This window comes from Leptonychotes weddellii, chromosome 10, assembly GCF_054177405.1.
Source record: "Leptonychotes weddellii isolate Sample4059 chromosome 10, ASM5417740v2, whole genome shotgun sequence".
Classification (NCBI taxonomy): domain Eukaryota; kingdom Metazoa; phylum Chordata; class Mammalia; order Carnivora; family Phocidae; genus Leptonychotes; species Leptonychotes weddellii.
This window is the reverse complement of record NC_138378.1, coordinates 5,194,383-5,210,543: the sequence shown is the minus strand read 5'-3', so window position 1 is coordinate 5,210,543 and position 16,161 is coordinate 5,194,383. Positions and strand designations below refer to the sequence as shown.

The window sequence follows — 16,161 nt, the reverse complement described above, 5'->3', positions numbered from 1 at the left end:
GTGATACGGAACGGCCTGTCCTCACAGGAAGCAGAGACAACCAGACAGACGGTTTTAGTCCTAGGAGAGAGGCACCTCCCAGCAGACAAGCCCAGTTGGTGTCACTGACTTGCCCTCTCCCTTCAAAGGCCTGTTGTTTGTTTCTTGTTGAGGATGATAAATGAGAGCCCACCTGTGGCACCACCCTCATCTCACCGTGGGGAAAACTGAGACCAGAGGGGGTAATTCCACCCCCAGAGAAGCCTCTGCAATATGACTGCACCTTCCCAAGCCAGCCCCGCCGTGGTGCCTCCTAGCCCCGTGGTAGCAGCTTGAAGGTGGAGTCAAGATTTACCTCTCAGCTCTATCACATACGAGAGTGCAATCTTGCACATATTGCTCAACTTCTCCAAGCCTCGGTTTCTTCATCTGTGAAATGGGGATAATAATTTTTACCTCTTAAGGTTGCCAATTTAAATGCACTTCTCACCCTGCCAACTTCACAATTTAAGTGTTCACTTATTTATCCTCTTCTTAGATGGTGAGCTCCCAAAGGGCAAGGACTCTGCCTGCTTTGGTCACAGCAGTGTCCTCAGTAACCAACACTTCCGAGCTCAGAGTAGGCAGTGACGAAGTATTTGTGATAATAATAACCAAGGCCCTCAGCTCAGGGCCTGGCACAGGCAGCCATCATTACGAACAGAGAGGGTTCATTTTTATTTCTGACGGCAAAGCAGTTTTTGTTTCAAAACTATCAAATAACCAGGAAGTGAGGGAACAAAATAGTTCTCTGGAGGGGGCCTGCTGTCAGGTGGCTCTTCTGGGTCAAAGCCCTTGGCCTCCCATCCCTGTAGGACCAAGCCCCCACAGGCCTGGGACCTACTTTGCTTTATAGTCTCTCCCCATTTTCCTCTCTCTCAAGGACATCATTCCCCCAGAGGCAAGAGTCCTTCCCTGGGGCTTCAGAATTCCTAGCTTCTGCTCAAAGGCTCAGAGCCAGGGAGGCGGGGAGGAAGGGGGGACAGCTCACCAAATCTGCCAGGCAAGGATGTGGTCCAATGTCAGGACTGCTAGATGAAATACTGGATGTCCAGTTCAGTTCTAATTTCAGATAAACAACAAAACAATTTCCAGTACAGTATGTCTCAACGATTGCATGGGACCTAGTCATCCTTTAAAATAAAAAGTATTAGTTGTTTATCTGAAATTGAAATTTAACTGAGTGCCCTTATTTTAATTTGCTAAATCTGGCGACCCTTCAAAGTGACCAAGCTGGGACGTTACCCCAGTCTGACTCAGCTGTGGACCTCACTTTCCTCCGCTCCTGCAAAATCACCATGACCACATCAGGAACCTCCTGGGATGGTTATGAGAATTAAGAGAACGGCTACTATAAAAATACTAGAAGGGCAGGAATTTTGTTTGCCTTGATCACAGCTGAACCCAGGCCTAGCGCTGCGGCTGGCACACAGGTGGATCACCAAAACTACTTCTTTTCATGAAATATCGCTGGTACTAGTTTTCCCTAAATACCGCCCCTTATCCCCTCAAAAAAAAAAAAAAAACACACACACACAAAAAACCAAACACCATAAATCCATTTCAAGGAAAACTGGATCCAATATCCCAGACATGTCATGCTGGTCCCCACTGGGCCCATCACTTTGCCCCCCAGGTGGGACTATACCTGATTGAACCCTGCGCGCCTGTGCACTCCGCTCAATGACAGGCATTATGCGCATGCCTGGGGGCTAGGTGTGCGCATGCCCAGCCCGAAAGTGTGGTGAAAAGTGACCACCATCGCCAGGGAGGCTGTGAGGCAGGGCGCACGGCAAGCGCCCGGCAGGCCCATCGTGGGCGCTAGTGGGCTTCCTGCTCTTGGAGCTTTCCGTTGCTGTCGGCCCTCATGGCCTTTGCGCCCATGGGGCCTGAGGCCTCGTTCTTCGCGGTTTTGGACCAGCACAAGGCTTCCCTGCTGGCCACCCTGAAGAGAGGCGGTGGGGAGCCCGTGGGCGGGGGGACGCGCCTGGCCTCAAGGTAGAAGGGCCCGCTCTGGGGCGCGCATGCTCGGAAGTTAGAGAGGAACCGGGTCCCCCGCCAGGCTGGGGCGGGGTCTTGAGGCGCTCTGTAGGGACGTGGCTGCGCTCCTTGCCGTCTCCCTGGGCTCGGGATGAGGAGGCCCCAGGAGCGACCCCCTTCGCTGGCCACTCGTGAACCCTGAGAAAGCTCCTTCCTCAGAGCCCTCTCTTTTCTGCTTTTAGCTATTATTTTGAACTCAAAAAGCCCGGTGACAGACCTTGCCTCTGGTGACTTCTAGAATATTCCTCTTCTAGAATGTTCCGGGAGCATGCCGGTTTCCTGAGATTCTCAGAGGTCAGGGAGTTTAGGGCACAGTTTGGCTTTGTGTTTGTTTAAAACACTTTTTTTTTGGATACAATTTAAACGTAAAAAGCTTTCAGGATTTTGTGTGTGTGTGTGCGCGTGTGTGTGCGCGCGTGTGTACGCGCATGTGTGCATGTGCGCGCGTGTGTGAAGAGAAAGAGGGAAGATAAATGTTGGGAGTTCTCACTCAATCCGGGTTTTATCAAACTGAACAGGGAAGTGGCTGATAATGAGACAACGATTTACTTGACTTGGAGAGAACGTACACACATTTTAAGTGATTTATTTAAAATCAATTAAAGCAGTTGGCGGCTGGCGAGGTTGGTTAGAGCCAGGTGCTGGAGAGATGGATTACTGAGATTCTCCAGCTCCCCGGCTCGGAATTAGCTACAGAGACTATGTTTATGTTATTGACCATTTTTATTTAAAAAGCTGGGTGGTTGTTTTTTTGTTTTTTTTTTTTTCCTGGATCTGCTTTTCTGGTTTATCAGCAAAGTTTTTCAGCCTAAACAAATTACTTTCTTATTTTTAAGAAGACTAAGCCAACCACCAACAAAACAAAAGTGGAAAACCTACAAGCAAACAGATTTTTATAGTAGTATTTAGTTTGAGGGAGAACTTATGAGGGTGAGGAAAGGACAGAATGGAAGTCCCCTGTTTAAGTTTCAGATGCAAATTAATCTAATTGTATTTTCAAGTTTGTCACAGTGTTACCTTGCAACTTTTTTTTTCAAACTGGAAAAATGAATGAGATCTTTCTTTGAGTCAGTTTTTATCGCTCCGTGTTAGAAAATACTGATTGTTTTAAGATTTGCTTTCTGATAACATGCATTTTAAAGCAAGCTCTGAAGTTTCTGAGGGAATTAGAACATTCTACATTCTGCGCATTTTCTAGATTTAATTTGATTTCCCTTCTTAGGCAATATGCTAATGGTATTTATAACTGAACAACATTTTTTGAAGCTGATGGCTTGTGAAATTAAAAGTCAGCTCACAGAAAACTGGGCTAGGTCTTAATATTTTTCTGTAAAGTGCTGTAATGGTTGCCAAGTCTTTCCATGGTAGTGATTAAACTTTTTTCTCTTTGTATCACTAAAATTCAAAAGGGCAGATTTAAGGCATGAGATCAATCAGGGTGATGTGCTACAATAGAAGTATTTCTTTTGGAATATTTTTGCATTGCATTTTTGGGAAAGAAATTAAATTCAAAGCCAATATTACATCATTTTTAATTAAAACATTTATCAGTAGTATTTCAAGCCAACAAGTTTGAATTTAAGTAGGTTAATACGAAGAGATTAAAATACATTTATAAATCATATTGTCTGGTTAATAATATTGTCTAAAAGGAAGATATTACTTCAACTGGTAATTGTTTGAGAAGTAGAATTACAAGCAAATGAAATTTCTCTGCAAGTAACCAGTATAAATATGGTTGTTGTTTTAGTGCAATGCCCATGTCAAAATTTAGTGGGAGAGATCAGTATGGAGGCGAATTACCTAGTCTTAAAAAACAACCAATGAAACTAGAACCTACTTTCCTATTGATCTGGGGAAACGTTACATAGTGTAAAGGTCTAATTTAGAATTAAGATGGAATCATAGTGTCTTTATTGTTTCAGTTCTGAGGTTCTTGCGTCTATAGAAAGTGTTATCCAAGACATCATCACAAGCGTGGCAAGGAATGAAGCACCTGCATTCACAATAGACAACAGATCAAGCTGGGAAAATATAAAGTGGGCATTTGGCATTTTTAATTTTTAAATACAGTATCTATATCATTATTTGAAATTATTTGAGTTAGAGTTCTAGTCTGATTTCATTCTTTTTACTGCTTTTACCCTGCCGAGAAGGATTGAAGGAAGTTTACAAAATACATACCTCATAAGCAGGTCTTATAAACTAGAAGTGGGTGTGAAAGATAAGGCAAAGGGAAAACAATGCTAGGAAGAACAAATGAAACACCAGAAGAGGTTAGAATTCAAAATGCATATGATAAAGTCTTACAGTTCTGCTAAACACAGGCTCCAAACTGGGATCTAAGCTAGAATGTCTAGCACTCAAACGGGGGAAATATGACCAGTGGAATTCTGCAGAAATACTGCAAAAGCAAACCACTTGTTCAGGGGAGGTACAACCAATCCTGATACTGGAAGGAAAATAAATGTATCTGGAACACAGCATATCTCAAAGGCTCTTTCTCCTGGTAGATCTCCCCCTGTTAAGTCATGTGTCCAAGAAGGTAAAATCGGCAAACAGTTTTGTCAAAGCCTCCAACCTGCTTGCATCTTTTGTGTTTTTCAGATGCTCAGCCTGTAGAATCTAAATAATGAAAAACACTACAATAGTTCTCAGTAAGAGTTACAGAAGCAGAATAAAAGTAATTTTGGGTCTCCTTAGTCACTAAGTATTCTTTTATGGTCAGTATAATTAATACAAACTGTAAACTTTTGAATCATATTTTACATCATTTTGGAGAATGGATTTCATCAAGCCCTCAGGCAGCTAACACCCAACCTATTTGCCTGATGCCTTCTGCCACCTTTAGGACAGGCTTGGCAGTTCAATTTAACAACCTAATATAAATTATTTCATTTAATGTAATTTTGGAGGTAAATCAGAAATACAATATTTCAAAACTTGTTAAATTGAGGAAAATTAACAAATGAGTAAATATTAAAATGAGCAAAATGCTAATAAAATTGTGAAATAGGTAAAATAGTTTACATACATGAAATGTCACACATTATACACTAAATACACATACATGATACTCAAAGGTATTTAATTCACTTATTTTAAACACTTTATTTTAGTGCCTCTGTATGTCACAAAGCTAATTACCTAATCACCACCTGGAATTATCTAAGATTATAAATGAAGTTGTTCTAAAGCTTCAGTGGCTCTGTTGAGAAGAAATATGGATTTAGGTGATGTGCAGAAGAGCACATTACGTGTATATTGTTTGGTGTTCAGACGTTAATTCTTTTTTATCTTATTGCCTTTCAACAAAATGACAGGTTTGAAGATTCTGTGGGTCTTCAGATGGTATCTCATTGTACCACGAGAAAAATCAAAAGTGATTCACCAAAATCAGTTAAAAATTTTGGTAAATTAATCTTTCTTAGCTTTTAGTAATAAAATATGTAAGTTTGGTTACTTTCTGGGTTTAGTTATTCCTAGTTGAATAATTTTAGTTGTTCTTTAATAGACCACCCTTAGACCTGAAATAAAGTTACAGAATTTTTCATTGTCAGTAACCACGGAAGCAGATTATAATTCCAAAATAAATTTTCAAGGTACATGATTCAGTAGAAAAATATTCTCTCAGTTTTGCTGTTCAGACAGCAATTTATTTGATCCTTCAGGAAATTATTATTCTGTACTCAGTACTTCTATTTGGGAAAGATAATTTTTTTAATGTTATGGAAAGTAACTGGGGGTAGTTGGAATCCTTGATAGGGGTGTGTTTTGAATTAATGAGAGAAGTGATGAGTAACTTGTTTATTGTATCTTATTTTCCAGCCCTAATTCTTAAAATATTGTCCATGATTTATAAATTAGTACAGAGCAACACTTATGCAACCAAAAGGTAAATACTTGTTTTGGTAAATTACTCCTTTAAGATGCAACCTGAGAGTTAGTTTAGGTTAACTCCCATTATGATTTGAAATGGTACATTAGACTAGACTATGGGTAATAAATTACTTTCTTTATACGTTGTGTTTCATCCAATTAAAGCTTCCCACAAATAATACTCCAATACTTGTCATAGTCAAAGAGAATATGGCTAATTAAAAATATATATTTAACTTTCATAGAGACATATATTATACTGACAGCCAACTCTTTGGTAACCAGACTGTCGTGGACAATATTATCAATGACATTTCTTGTATGTTAAAAGTGCCGAGGATGAGTCTACATATAGTAAGTAGCATTTAATACAAAACATCTTATTTTAAGACAAAAGATTTGTGTAAAATCATAATAGAAAAATAAATGTAATCTGTGCTTTGCTTTGATACTATTTGATACTACATTTTTCTCATGAATTTAAATAATCTACTCTCAATATATTCCCTTGGATGAATGGACTAAAACAGGTGAATTACTAAATATTTTTTATTCCTAAATATCCTTACATATTTTCTCCTTTACTTCTTAAATTCCAATCTGAGCTGAAATACATGTAATCTGGCAGGTGAACGTGAGGATTGGTTCAGCCGTACAGAATATGTTAGTGAGGGGCACCCAGCTGGTTCAGTTGGTGGAGCATGCGACTCTTGATCTTGGGGTCATGAGTTCGAGCCCCACACTGGGTGTAGAGATTGCTTAAATAAATAACTTTATAAAAAATGTCAGTGAAAAAGTGTTCAAATATGGCTATTATTTTTTCAGTTATCTACATCGAAAGGTTTAATCGCTGGCAATTTAAGGTATATGGAGGAAGACGGCACCAGTGTGCACTGTACCTGTGGTTCCACAGTAAGCATATTAATGTCACTTGCTTTAATTCCCTTTCAGATCCTTTGTTTCTGAAATGTATTTTATTTCCTGCTTTCTTGGGTAGTTTGGAGCTTGAGATGTTCAAATAAAACTGAAGGGTGAATAAGCGTATGCTTTAGGGGGTTGTCCATTACACAGTTTTAAAATACGCCAGTTGTCAAATGTCATATTAAAATAAACAAAGATAATGCTTTCCTTTGAAAAATGTACTGTTGTCTTCAGGTAGAATGGAGCTTGGCTATTTTAGCATGGTTATTTATGTAATCTTGATACAGTTTCCTGGCTTGGAAATTGATCTATTTAATTCTGAACTATTTGCTGGGCTTTGGCACCTGGAGAGCCCACAGCACTAACCTGCACAGCAGTCTGGAAATGAGCAAGACGACACCTGTGTGCTCTAGGATAGGAGGGCTTTAATTCACCACTTTCTGCCACTTAAGCCACGTATCCACAAAGTTTCTGAGAGATTCTCACCTGCTAGGAAGTAGTTTGGGTGGCGCGTTTGTCTTCTTAGGAGTAAATCTGTTTCCTACTGTTTCCTTATTGAGGAATAAATCTCTGATGACTGATGTATTCAGAGAAAAATGAAAATATGGGATTTTTATGATACATTTTTTAATGTGGTTATACTTGCTTTTTATTTAAAATAAAAACTCTCTTGTTTTGTTAACTTAGGCTGTTGCTGTGCCATCTAATATTCAAGGAATTCGAAGTATCCTTTGAGTGGTAAAACTATTTAACCTTGTAGAATGTGCATTCGTTCATTATTTTGATAAGCCAAGCCTTCATAATGTGTAACCATCGAGCTAGACCCTATAGTGGTCAAGATGAACACACGTGGTTTCTGCTTTAGGGGCTCCCTGTCTAGTAGAAGAGACAGGTATCTAAGTATGTGAATCGACGTCTATATATTTGAAGGCAAAAAGGAATATACTATATCTATTGCTGCTTTAGAATTGATTTATATGGCATCACTATTTAGTTGGCGATTAAATGGAAATATTCTTGTCTTCGAATTATCAGCCTTAACGTCACAGATTTAATTACAGATGCGAAATTTCTATTAATTGTAGAAAAAGATGCGACATTTCAGCGACTCCTGGATGACAACTTTTGCAACAGAATGTCCCCTTGCATCATGGTTACGGTATTATATTATTTCCCTTTACTACAATGCCAAGACTAGCATACTACTTTGGTGATTGGCAAGAGGGGTTTATAACATTATCTCTACAGCTCGCACCATGTTCTGTTATCAATATGGCACATCCTTTGGGGTGAGGGAGTAAGAATTTCCAAGGCATTTATTTAAACATCCTCCAATCTGACTAAAATCAAGGTGGTGGTCCCAATTCTTTTTTTTTTTTTTTTAATTTTATTAGAGAGAGAGAGAGAGAGACAGAGCACTAGCTGGATGGAGTGGCAGAGGGAGAGGGAGAGGCAGGCTCCCTGCTAGGTGGAGAGCCCGATGCGGGGCTCGATCCCAGGACCCTGGGATCATGACCTGAGCCGAAGGCAGACGCTTAACCGACTGAGCCACCCAGGCGCCCCTGGTGGTCCCAATTCTTAAATACCAGTGATTTTCTAATGCCACAGTGAGTTTGCACAGGCTCTCAGAATCACCTACATGCCATTATTCCATGGCTGCTCGTCTCAACTATAATATGGTAACGCTGGAGCTGCTTTGTGTTCTGCCTCCTGCAGGTTTGTAGATCAGGTAATTGCATGAATTCCATCAAAGGGAGCCTGCTTTTCTATACATATATATACGTACATACATATCTGCACCAAGAATGGCAAAGAAGACAGAAGCATACATTGAGATGCCACACGGGCAGCTACAGTCATCAGTGAGCAAAGGGTAGTAAGCTTCCTGCTACAGGGTCGTGTGGGCGGAGTTGATAACACTGGAGTAATCGGACACCTGCCGAATGACGAATGACATGTGCGATGCTGCCTCTCCATGTCCCTGTTGGTAGATATGTCCGATTTTTATTATTTCTGCTTCTGCTGAAGTGTTTCCTTAGGATTATTTCCCAGGACTGGGATAGTTGAGTCACAGTGACAAATGTAGGCGGGCTTTTTCACTCTGTTGTGTAGACTGTACATTTTTCACAGTCCACGCTAGTCTTCCACCTGAAATTTAAGGTGATCTAACTTTTCTAACTTTTAAACTGTTGGTAAGATAAGGAAAAGGTTTTGTCAGTTTCATTCTGCTGGAATTAAAATGCATAATTTCACTCTTGCTTTTAGGGAAAGGGGGTACCTGATCTGAACACAAGACTTTTGGTCAAGAAGCTATGGGATACATTTCACATTCCTGTTTTCGCTCTTGTCGATGCCGATCCACATGGTGATTTGTCGTTGGATTATTTGAAGCAGCGTCCTAACTAAATCCTATTCATCATACTTATAGCTGTGCTTTTCTGCTCTTAGAACACTTTCATAAATTATTTTAAAAGAAGATGATTATCAGATTAAAATTAATGATTATAATCATTTGAGGCAATTTATTGCTATTTTTGCCCCATTGAACTGAACCACAAGTTTTTTATTGGTAGTGTCTATGAAAATAAAAGTTGCAGGTGTTAGATAAAACGTGAGAGCGCACACCTGTGATGTACAAGGAGACTAACCATAACCTTGATGTACAAGAGACCTAACCTGTGATGTGCAAGGAGACTAACCATAAAGGTGACTCTTTTCACAGGCATAGAAATAATGTGCATCTACAAGTATGGATCTATGGTAAGTACAGAAAAGTATTTTTCCTTTTCCACTATTGAGATAGTTCATACTCATCAGAGTGATTGCTGCATTCACTTACCAGCCCTTAGTTGGCTGAGGACCCCCACAGTGTACCGGGGAGCTACTCTCCTAGTCTAGAGCCAATCTGTGTTAGTGGCTGTGATTCTAGCTTCCAGCATGACCAATGTGACCACAGATGACAGAGTGGGATTAGCTGTGGGCAAGAGACAGTATTATCCTTCACTCTTCTAGTCTGCTGAAGTAACTGTGGGACCTCAGGGTAATAGCAAGGGCTGATTGCCAAATAAACTCAGAAAATTATATATAACCTTGAATTCTGACATTGCCAATTCCCTTTACACCCACCGTAAGGAAAAATGAAAACATCACCAAATTTCACCACTAGAGTCTGTACATCAGTTGTTCTGAGTATGGTCCCAGACAGTGTTGGTATCACTGGGGAACTTGCTAGAAATGCACAGCTCAGTCCCCATCCAGGCCGCCTGAATTGGAATCTCTGGGCTTGGACCCCAAGTGATTCCGATGCATGATAAAGTTTGGGCACCACTGGTATACACCTTGAGTGTCCCCGACAGATGTTTATATGACATATATATTCAGACAAAAGGGATGGTGAAGCAAGATGTCAAAATACAGAATCATAAACAACAATAAATGCAGGTCAGAGAGGTTCATTTGTAGTTTTAATTTATATAAAATCAAGACAGAAATCCTAGAGCAGTTTTAAAACCTTCACTGAAAGCCCAGGTTAGCAAAAGTCTTGGTGATTTTCTTAGTTCTGTGGCCTCAGGAAGTGTGCAGGCTTTTGTATTTATCCTTCTTAATAAGTAAAAAATGTGGCTGCAAAAACAAGTCTGCTGGTTTTCTGCAATTTAGCCTCACCTAATGTATGTTTGCTCTTTATTTTAGGCAATGTCTTTTGAGGCCCATAATCTCACAGTTCCAGCTATTAGATGGCTTGGTCTCCTCCCTTCCGATATTAAACGGTTAGATTAATCTAAGTTTTAGTAAAACTAGGATATTTAAAATGATGCCTCATCATAATATTAACAATAAGCCGTAAAAGTGACTATATGGGAAAGCTCTTAATATGTTTTGTTTATATTGTCACTATGACTCAGGATTATAGAATTATGAATTAAATTCATCGATGTTTCTGTTTCAATTACCAAAATGCTTGAATGAATTTGGTTAACTGAACTTTCAGCTAGAAAATAGTTTTTGTTTTACCTTTATGGTTAAAAGATTTTGTAATATTTTTATTTTTTTATTTTTTTTAAGATTTTGTAATATTTTTATACTCTGAAAGTATAAGACATTGAATCTAGTTAAGTGGTAATCATTGACAACATCGTTTGCCATATGAATCAATTTTACCATAGATTTAAAATTTTAATTTCATAAAAAAAAAATCTCATTTTAAGATTACTTAACATTTGGGAACCTAAATTTTGTCAAGTTTAACATATATGTTCGTTATAGAAAAAAATCATTATGTAACAAGATAAAAATCACCTACTGATGAACAGCTTTACCACTGTAGATTATTATTACACTCTGTGCATGGCCATAACTTTTTCACAAAAATGGGATCATACTTTGTCACTTTGTGATCTGCTTCTCTCACACAACAATGAAATCACTTTTCCGTACCCATGACCTCATTTTAGTGTCTTCTCTTACTGAGTTCCAATTCTGGATGTACCAGTGTTTATTCAGCCAGTGCCTCGAAGTCAGCCATTTGGGTGGTTTCCAAATCTCTGATAAATAGTGCTTTGATGGTCCCTCCTGTAACTAAATCTTCGCCCGCATCTTTAATTAGTCCCTTAGTCCCCAAGGCTGAATTCCCAGAATTGCTGGGTCAAAGGGTATGCACATTTTTAAGATTTTGACTGCCCTCCTGATAGGTTAATTATTTTGTTTTCCCTGGAGAATGAGAGCCCACCTGTCCCTCAGCATGGGACATGATCACTTTTATTCATCTCTGCTAATGGGATATTTAAAAATATTTTATTGTTTAATTGGCCAATATGAATGAACTTAAACGTGTTTATTGGGTTTCTTTAAGCAGTGAGCAAACCCTGGTACCTGGTCCTTGTTTCCTAAATTTGGAACATGAACAGGTTTTAGGTGATTGCCACTTCTTACAAAATGTGGGCATAAGAGAAAACATTTAGTTTTTGATTTTTGAATATTTACACTCTAGTGGATCAAAGTTTTGTTCCATTTGGTGTATGTGTCATGGTCAAAATCTCTTGGGGGTGATCTGTTTATATGAAGAGCTTTCCTAACACAAATTCAGGATAAATGATCTGATAATTATTAAGGTGGAGGGCTTGGAGAAACTCCAGCTGCATCTCATAAATTCCATCAGTGCCCTCAAAGCCACTCCAAATAAATGGACAATGAAATTTTTAAAAAGTGTGATAGCTACACAAACACAGCTTCACGGGAAATCCTCTAGCTCCCCCCTCAACTTTTAATCAAATTGTCACCCTATCTGATAGCTGCCACTGGCAAATGGTCATAATTGTGGGGACATTGAAAAAGACTATTTGAAACTAGAGCTCTCCTGGGAAATCCAGGATTTGTGACTTCAAAAAGTAGTCTATACCATAAATCCTGGACCTTTCCTGTCCTGTTTTTAAAACACACACCAAGAAAAAATTACAATCCGCTTTTTTTAAAACTTAAAACTAGATAGGGGTGTGTGTATGTGTGCACAAACGTGCGCTTAAGTGACAATAAGTTAGAAATAGACTAACGTCCTTGGCCCTGAAAGTTCTCAATGAATTACAAAGAATGAAGTGCTCAGTGGAACCTGAGATCCCATAGTGACTTTTGCTGCTGGCCACACATATTCTATAGCTCCCTGCTTCGAGGCTGTAGTGCTCTGGGAGCCACGGTGGTGTCCATACACTTGATGGAGTGCTGTTGGCATTGTGTTTAATACCAATGTCTGTGTTCTTCTTGTCATTGTCCTGTGAGTGTGACGGGAAGGAAAACAATTTAGAATGGACATCCACTATGAACTTGAATCCTTGCTGATCTAGGACATCTCCCAAATTCTGGCTTTAAGAGAGGGATTTATCTTATCTGTTATTTCTGAGTTTCTTGACATAGTATAATAAATACAAATAAATATGTGACCTTTAAGTTATAGAAGCACTCTGTTTTTGCTGATTTTTTTTCATGTATTTTTTCTAGGTTAAATATACCTAGAGATACTTTAATTCCGCTGACAAAACGGGACCAGATGAAACTTGACAGTGTCCTGAAAAGACCTTATGTTACTTGCCAACCATTTTGGAGAAAAGAAGTATGTTTCTTTCTAAAATTCAAGTGTTGTATGTTTTATTGCCTTTAACTTTCATAGTGGCTATTCACATAATATTCTGTAAATATTGTCCTTGAAATTTTATATAACCAACAACTAATGTGAGTGGTGCTTGGCAGTAAATGGTTGTTGAAACACTGAATTACGAATGCTAATAGATAAGATCAGATGGATGGAGCTGACCTATTTTTATCCTCATCATAGTTCTCTACCCATCGTCTATGGCTGCATCATAGTTTATCGGGGCGGGGGGGAGAAAGAAATTACATAAACACACCAGACCATTCCTAGTTATCAGAGATATCCATACTCTGGAATGTCTTGGCTGACCTAAAAGCTATTGCCTGTGGCTTCTGAGAATAAAACAAGCCTAAATTTACTAGGTTTGAGTCAATAGAGCTGTAGCACAGGACTTGGTCACAGCTGTACTTTACTTTTATTGACAGATGGAAATAATGGCAGACTCTAAAATGAAGGCAGAAATTCAAGCTTTGACCTTCCTATCATCAGATTATCTTTCCAGAGTGTACCTACCTAACAAATTAAAATTTGGAGGATGGATATAAAAACATATCAGAATATATCTTGTGATTGCAAGAGGTTTTTCATTAGTTTTATTTTCAGTAGTAGATACTGTTGTGGAAAGAACATATATTCTTAATTCTGTAGAGGTAAAATAATTTTCCACTAATTATATTTTTTCTCAAAACAATTTTCTTTAGAAGACTTTATCCTTCTCTGTAGAGACTGAGTTCTATCCTATGTTCTAAAGTAACTTATAAAAGAGTATACATTATTTTGACTTCTAAATTTTATTTGAAAAAAATATTGTAAAAATGCCATCAAAGTCTGTAAAAATATTTAATTTCTACAATATAACTAATGTTAAGGCATGAAGCATCTTTTAGTATCAAAACTAATAATAACTTAAATTTGAGAAGTTGCAAATGAATTAGAGTGTCTAGTATTTCCTTTTTAGTTGCTTTCTTTTTTGCCTTCATGGTGTAGGCGTCACACCCCATTCATTCACTTGTGAAAGTAGTAAAATTTATTATGAATAAATATTTGGGTTGATGCAGTCTGAAGCACTTAATTTTGTTTCTGAGTATGCTTTTTATTATTAACAATTTATTTGAAAATTTCCCCAAGGTTTTATCCATTCTCACCGCACATCAAGTCCCCTGACTTCCCCTCTAGTCCATGTTTATGAAACATGTTCAAGATTTACAGAAGCCTCAAATTTTAATAAGGTCTTTCTGTAATAGTAAAGATTCCATCATCTCCCCTCATAACCCTCTCTGAATTTTTCCAGAGATGAGTTTTATGACTTTATTCTGTACTTTCAGCAAACGTTTAACTGCACTGAAGTTACTTGTAAGTAAGAATATGTATTTAGAGGAGAACAGAATTGTTGGTGAGTTATTTTATCAAAATAGATGTTAGTAGTAGTGGGTCCCATTTCTGAGAACTTACCTGTGCCAATCACTGCTTACACATTATCTTAACCCTGCCAAGGGCCCTGGCAGGTCTGTAATTACATCCGTAGTTTACAGGTGAAAACACGGGGGATGTTGCTTGTCCAAAGCCATGTAGCCAGAACGGGGCAGAGTGGGGACAGTAACACCGTCTACCTCAAGAGCAGGACCAGCTACTGAATATGTGGGGCCAGTGCAAAATGTAAGTGTAGGGTCCTTGTTCAAAAATTATTAAGAATTTCAAGACATTAGCAGAGAATTAAAGCGCGCACTGGGGGCTCTTCTTAGCATGGGGCCTGGCGTGACTGCACCCATGAAGCTGGCCTTTCACAAGAGGTTCTGGTAAACATTAAATAAGGTCATATAATAAAAGAAAATACTTGAATAGCACCTATTATGTGCCACATATTTTTCTGGGTGTTTTGAACATTAATTTCATCTTCACAGGAACTCTGTGAGCTAGGTACTTTTCTTATCATCCCCACTTTACAGATAAGACAACAAAGGTACAGAGCTGCTCAGGAGCTTTTCCCAAGGTCACATAGCTACTAAGCAGTGGAACTGGGACTTACCCCCAGAGCCTGGCTCCGCGGCTCCTGCTTTAACCACGAGACTGGCACACGTGAATGCGTTACGTGTAGCTGAGGGGGCACACTGTTCCAGAAATGTCTACAATTCTTACTGTTGGCTAGCGGTCAAATCAGGTCCTCCTGATGCCAAGCCTGCAATGTCAACAATTCTGTGATTTCCCCTTGGTCATGTCAGAACCAAGTATTTCATTTTGAGAATATTCTGTGAGACTATCAAATTGACTTGTGAGACTATCCCAAATTGTAAAGACATTTTTATAAATCACAGTGTTTCTTTGAATTTATACCTTTCTTCCTTCCTTAACATCTAATGTCACTGAACTTTGACAAGTTCTGTGAAGGAGAACATCACTAACCTAGAAATACTTGGTCAAGCTGCAAGATGTCTGGATTAGGACATACTGTCAAAATGGAAAGCAATGAGAAATCTACAGTAGTCATTAAAATTTGAAAATAAATAAAAATTTTTTGAAAAGAAATTTGAAAGGGGATTGCAGATACATTCAGTTTAGATAACTACACTCATTTCAAGTTTATGATGGAAACTTACTTAAAATAATTTTCATTTATTTGGGAAAAGGAAATGGGAGAGCAAAATGCACTGCGTTTGGGCTTTGCTACCTATCTTTGATGCAGATGAAAACCTAACAGTAGTAGCTATTGGAAACCCTCTAGAATTCTAATTCTCAAGAGTTATTTCTAAAAAGGATTACTGTAAAATAGATGACTATTTAACATGGCAACTGACAACAGATATCCCCTCTACCATCATCTGTGTTTATTTTTATATTTTCATAATTTTAATTAAGAAAGAACAATGGTATTGGAATGTGTTTATAATGAAAGTGAATAAAACCTGGTGCAACAAAAAGATGCTCAGAGAATCTTATTTTTTTCCTTAAGAGCTCATAATCACCCTCATAAAATAAAAGCTCTTGTAATAAAGTAGGGATCCGAAGGGGTACGTGCACCCCGATGTTTATAGCAGCAATGTCCACAATAGCCAAACTGTGGAAAGAGCCAAGATGTCCATCGACAGATGAATGGATAAAGAAGATGTCGTACATATATACAATGGAATATTATGCAGCCATCAAAAGGAATGAGATCTTGCCATTTG

General features: G+C 38.5%; 1 protein-coding gene across 2 annotated transcripts; it reads left to right on the top strand.

Moving 5' to 3' along the window:
• Positions 1-1,654: 1,654 nt before the first annotated feature.
• On the top strand, positions 1,655-13,548 carry SPO11 (SPO11 initiator of meiotic double strand breaks). 2 transcript variants are annotated; one of them, XM_006742630.3, is made up of 13 exons: positions 1,655-2,016; positions 3,984-4,097; positions 5,382-5,470; positions 5,887-5,953; positions 6,183-6,291; positions 6,763-6,849; positions 7,546-7,582; positions 7,908-8,017; positions 9,124-9,223; positions 9,581-9,618; positions 10,549-10,625; positions 12,847-12,958; positions 13,423-13,548. In XM_006742630.3, exons 1-13 carry the CDS (start codon positions 1,886-1,888, stop codon positions 13,540-13,542), a joined length of 1,191 nt encoding a protein of 396 aa, XP_006742693.1. In that variant the 5' UTR covers positions 1,655-1,885; the 3' UTR covers positions 13,543-13,548. The 2 variants fall into 2 exon arrangements, with proteins under 2 accessions (XP_006742693.1, XP_006742694.1); XM_006742631.3 differs by lacking the exon at positions 3,984-4,097.
• Positions 13,549-16,161: the final 2,613 nt, after the last annotated feature.

Coding starts and splice junctions, on each gene's coding strand:
- SPO11 (XM_006742630.3), top strand. CDS start 1,886: ATGGCCTTTGCGCCCATGGGGCCTGAGGCCTCGTTCTTCGCGGTTTTG. Junction 2,017..3,983: donor GGGACGCGCCTGGCCTCAAG/GTAGAAGGGCCC, acceptor TTATTGTTTCAG/TTCTGAGGTTCTTGCGTCTA. Junction 6,292..6,762: donor CGAGGATGAGTCTACATATA/GTAAGTAGCATT, acceptor TTATTTTTTCAG/TTATCTACATCGAAAGGTTT.